At 47.4% G+C, this 4,532-nt stretch overlaps 1 protein-coding gene across 1 annotated transcript; it reads left to right on the top strand.

Moving 5' to 3' along the window:
* The first annotated feature begins 1,252 nt into the window (after positions 1–1,252).
* Positions 1,253–4,263, top strand: LOC122762899 (sequestosome-1-like). Its single transcript, XM_044018067.1, has 8 exons — positions 1,253–1,625; positions 2,218–2,313; positions 2,456–2,706; positions 2,787–2,964; positions 3,046–3,114; positions 3,218–3,351; positions 3,428–3,686; positions 3,906–4,263. The coding sequence occupies exons 1-8, from the start codon at positions 1,457–1,459 to the stop codon at positions 4,067–4,069; spliced, it is 1,320 nt and encodes a 439-aa protein (XP_043874002.1). The 5' UTR covers positions 1,253–1,456; the 3' UTR covers positions 4,070–4,263.
* Positions 4,264–4,532: the final 269 nt, after the last annotated feature.

Raw genomic sequence — 4,532 nt, 5'->3', positions numbered from 1 at the left:
GTTCTGGTCTTGTGTGGCAGGAACAATCCCGTGTGTGTGTGTGTGTGTGTGTGTGATTGGTTCTTGGTCTTGTGTGGCAGGAACAATCCCGGTGTGTGTGTGTGTGTGTGTGATTGGTTCTGGTCTTGTGGCAGGAACAATCCCGTGTGTGTGTGTGTGTGTGATTGGTTCTGGTCTTAGGTGGTAGGAACAATCCCAGTGTGTGTGTGTGATTGGCCTTGGTCTTGTGTGGCGGAACAATCCCGTGTGTGTGTGTGTGTGTGTGTGTGTGTGATTGGTTCTTGTGGCAGGAACAATCCCGTGTGTGTGTGTGTGTGATTGGTTCTGGTCTTGTGTGGCAGGAACAATCCCGTGTGTGTGATTGGTTCTTGGTGTCCTCCACAGATTGTTGGAAGCGGCCGATTGGTGGTGTCCACTAAATGTGGTCACGTGTTCTGCAGTCAGTGTTTGAGAGACACTCTGACGTCGTCGCACACGTGTCCCACCTGCAGGAAGAGACTCACACACCGCCAGTACCACCCCCTCTACATCTGACATCACTGTGACATCATCGGTGTGACACCTTATCCAGTGACAGTTTGTTGCTGCTGAACCTTTTTTATTTAAAGTTTGTTTTCTGACAGTTAATTTTATCTGATAAAGAAAAGTAGAAATAAATTCTGTTGATTCTATGGAAATGCTTGTTTTCTCTTTCAATAACGACATCATCAGAAGAACCAATCCGAGAGCAGGATCCTCAGGAAGAGAGATCACCTGTGTGACCTCAGTATCTGTGGTTTAAAATGACTTGTCATTAATCAACAGGATTCATATAAATAAAACTAATAAACATCAATCATTGATCAGATGTGTTCATACTCTGTTGTTTACGTTTGTCTTGTGACTCTGACTCATTCATGTCATAAGACTGATGAGTCACTGTCACCTGACCTGAACTCTGCTGCTGATTGGATGCTGAGTGATGACGTAATGACAGGAAACTCAGACTAAAGCGGAGGACGAAACAACAAGTTCAAAACAAAGGTGCTAATGTGACGTTAGTTACGTGTTTACTGACGTACGTTATGTTCTTTATGTCACTTTTCAACGTAACTCTTTCACACTAAACATCCGCCATTTTGTCTTGTAACGATGACTGATGACTATTTTGTGGGAAATTCCCTCTTCGAAAAGTGCCGAGTCATTCCTCGGTCTCTCATTGGTCGACAGGGCGGCGCTCAGGGATCGGACCAATGAGAAGTCGCCTCGTCACTGCTACGTACACAGACGTGAGGAGCGTCTGAGGCGGAAGTAAATATTAAAGTGAGGATTTAAAGCTGCGTCACAAAGTTCGTCAGTTAAAGTCAGTTTAGTTCTTAAACTGAACAAGAACCAGGTTCACTTCACTTCTGCTTCACTCGCGTCATCGCGGTGATTCCGTCCTGTTTGCTTGGTGAGTCGTCGGTTAGTCGTCGTCATGTCGGTCACGGTGAAGGCTTACCTGCTCGGTAAAGACGAGGCGGTGAAAGAAATCCGCAGGTTCACGGTGGATCACGAAGTTTCCAGCAACTTCGATTATTTGAGTCGGAAAACAGCGACAGTGTTCGGTAATCTCCGGAACAGCGGCTTCAATATGTTCTACAGAGGTAATATATACTTTATATACACGGAATAATAATAATAATGATGATGACGTAATAAACTGACCGAAATCTTCTGTGGACATTTGACACGAGACACGTTTATTCTGGTTAATGTTTACGTTTTATTAACTTTAACATCGCCATTCTGTCACTGTATGGTCTGTCTGTCCGTCAGTGCCTGTCTGTCTCTCTGTTCGTCTGTGCCTGTCTGTCTGTCTGTCTCTCTGTATGTGCCTGTCTGTCTGTCTGTTTGTGCCTGTCACATTATCTGTCTGTCTGTCTCTCTGTCCGTCTGTGCCTGTCTGTCTGTCTGTTCGTCTGTGCCTGTCTGTCTGTCTGTCTCTCTGTATGTGTCTGTCTGCCTATCTCTCTGTCTGTTTGTGCCTGTCACATTATCTGTCTGTCTGTCTCTCTGTCCGTCTGTGCCTGTCTGTCTGTCTGATGATGATGATGATGATGATGATAAAGATGAGGATGTTGATGATGGTGAAATTGATAAAGGTGTTGATGATGATGATACAGATGATGATGATGATGATGAGGATGATTATAAAGATGAGGATGTTGATGATGATGAGGATGATGTGGTCCTCAGATGAAGATGGAGACCTGGTCGCGTTCTCCTCTGACGATGAGCTGATGATGGGTCTGAGCTGCATCAAGGACGATACGTTCAGACTCTTCATCAAAGGTATGATCATCAATATTCATTGATTATTAAGTATTGATTTATTGATGAATCCCAGAATGTGTGTGGGCGGAGCCCTGGGTCAGTAAGTAGCCAATGAAGAGAGTGAATAAAGTGATTGATTGACGTGATTTCAATCTTTCAGAGAAGAAGGAACATCGTCGGGATTTTCCTCTCCACGCATTCCCCCCTTGCAGTTTTCCCCCCCCTCCTCCTCCTCACCTGGCCCCGCCCCCTGCACTGCACCCAAACGTCACCTGTGACGGCTGTGAGGGTCCGGTGGTCGGGACTCGCTTCAAGTGTTCGGTCTGTCCGGATTACGACCTGTGCTCCACCTGCCAGGCCCGCGGGACGCACACCGAGCACGCCATGCTGCCAATATGGCACCCGATGCAGGTCTGACCCCTGACCCCTGACCACCGATCCAGACCGTAGACCTGATCCTGATCCTCATCTTCTTCTCTGTATGTCTGCAGTGGTTTCCTCGGGGAAGGTGGATGAAATGGTTTAGATCCTGCAAGCAGAACCAGAACCAGGGTCAGGCCCCAAACCCAGGTCAGACCAAAAACCAGGACCAAAACCAGGGCCAGAACCAGGACCAAAAGCAGGACCAGAGCGCTAGCCAGGCTGGATCCCAATCTGCAGCCGACTGTGGTAATAATGTGGATTTAATGATGACCTCATCATCATCGTCATCGGCGTCCTCCCTGACCTCTGACCTCTGTTTGTCTGCAGCCTCTCAGGCCAACGTGGACTTCCTGAAGAACATTGGTGAGGGTGTGGCGGCCATGTTGAGCCCACTGGGTGAGTGATGTCACTGCTGTTTAACGCAGCTCTCTGATTGGCTGTCACTCTGAGTCATACAAACAGGAAGTGCTGATTGTAAACAGGAAGTGCTGTGTCGCAGGTATTGACGTGGACATCGATGTGGAGCACGAGGGTCAGAGAACAAAGGTCAACCCTTCCTGTTCTGTTGACCCTAACCCGAGTGAAGAGGGGCGGGACCCTATAGAGACAGATGGTGACACCGAGAGGTCAAAGGTCAGTGACCAACAGTTGATTGACAGTGAAGTGAACAGAGTCTGTAAATGACCGACATGTGTTACCATGGAAACAGGTGGTGAGAGACTCCGACGAGGAGTGGACACACCTGAGCTCCAGAGAGGTCGACCCGTCCACTGGAGAACTGCAGTCCCTCCAGAACCAGGAACAGGAACAGGAGCAGAAGCAGGACCAGATCCAGGTTCAGGTTCAGGTGCAGAAGCAGGACCAGGTCCAGAGCCAAGAGCTGAACCAGGACCAGACTCCACCGTCAGCAGCTCAGCAGGGTCCGTCAGGTCTGAGGGAGGCAGCGTTGTACCCACACCTGCCTCAAGGTGAGATCAGTGTTGAGTCCAGAACAGAGTCCGGAGTCCATTTAAATCTGGATCCACAGTAAACTTAATAACAGTAACAAAGTAACGGACGATATGAACCTTAAGTCTAAACACAATGTTACCTTTCAGTTGTTTACTGTTGACAGAAGCCACGCCCACTCATCACTACATGGTTTGTGTGTCAGTGTCTCTGACCTCTGATCTATGCCCCACCCACAGAGGCGGACCCTGGTCTGATCGAGTCTCTGTCCCTCATGCTGTCCATGGGCTTCACTGACGAAGGCGGCTGGTTGACCCGCCTCCTTCAGACCAAAGCCTACGACATCGGCGCCGCGCTCGATGCCATCCAGTACGCCAAGCAGCCCCGCCCACCTCAGCCATGATGTCATCACCTGTTCTTAGCCAATGACAGCCAGCGCTCAGTCAATAATCAATTCTTGTTAATCAATGCGTTAACTGATTCATCTTCCTGTTAATCAATACTTTGATTCTGTCACTTGTCAATCAATACATGACTTATGACATCATCGATCACATGTTTATTCATCTGACCAATAAAAGCAAAGACATTCAACAACTCATGTTATTATTTCAAAAATCTATTTCTTTGGGGTGCCCAAATTTATGCACATGCCTATTTTTGTTTAAATGCACATAAAAATGTTTCCGTTGGACCAATAAAAAATATTTCACCACTGAGATGTTTCTGTTTCCATAACGTGTAACATATGTTAAAATGAAGCTCAGCAAGTGACAAACTGCTGCAGTGATTTTTCTAAGGGGTGCCCAAACCTTTGCGTACCACTGTATATACTGTATACACACACACACACACACACACACACA

Source organism: Solea senegalensis, unplaced genomic scaffold, assembly GCF_019176455.1.
Source record: "Solea senegalensis isolate Sse05_10M unplaced genomic scaffold, IFAPA_SoseM_1 scf7180000016158, whole genome shotgun sequence".
In the NCBI taxonomy this organism is placed as follows: domain Eukaryota; kingdom Metazoa; phylum Chordata; class Actinopteri; order Pleuronectiformes; family Soleidae; genus Solea; species Solea senegalensis.
The sequence above is the reverse complement of the archived record's forward strand: the minus strand, read 5'-3'. Positions and strand labels throughout refer to the sequence as shown.

Excerpts from the sequence above, each read along its gene's own strand:
- LOC122762899 (XM_044018067.1), top strand. The coding sequence starts at position 1,457 with ATGTCGGTCACGGTGAAGGCTTACCTGCTCGGTAAAGACGAGGCGGTG. Across the intron at positions 2,314-2,455 it reads GTTCAGACTCTTCATCAAAG|AGAAGAAGGAACATCGTCGG; the intron begins GTATGATCATCA and ends TCAATCTTTCAG. Across the intron at positions 3,352-3,427 it reads GTGACACCGAGAGGTCAAAG|GTGGTGAGAGACTCCGACGA; the intron begins GTCAGTGACCAA and ends CCATGGAAACAG.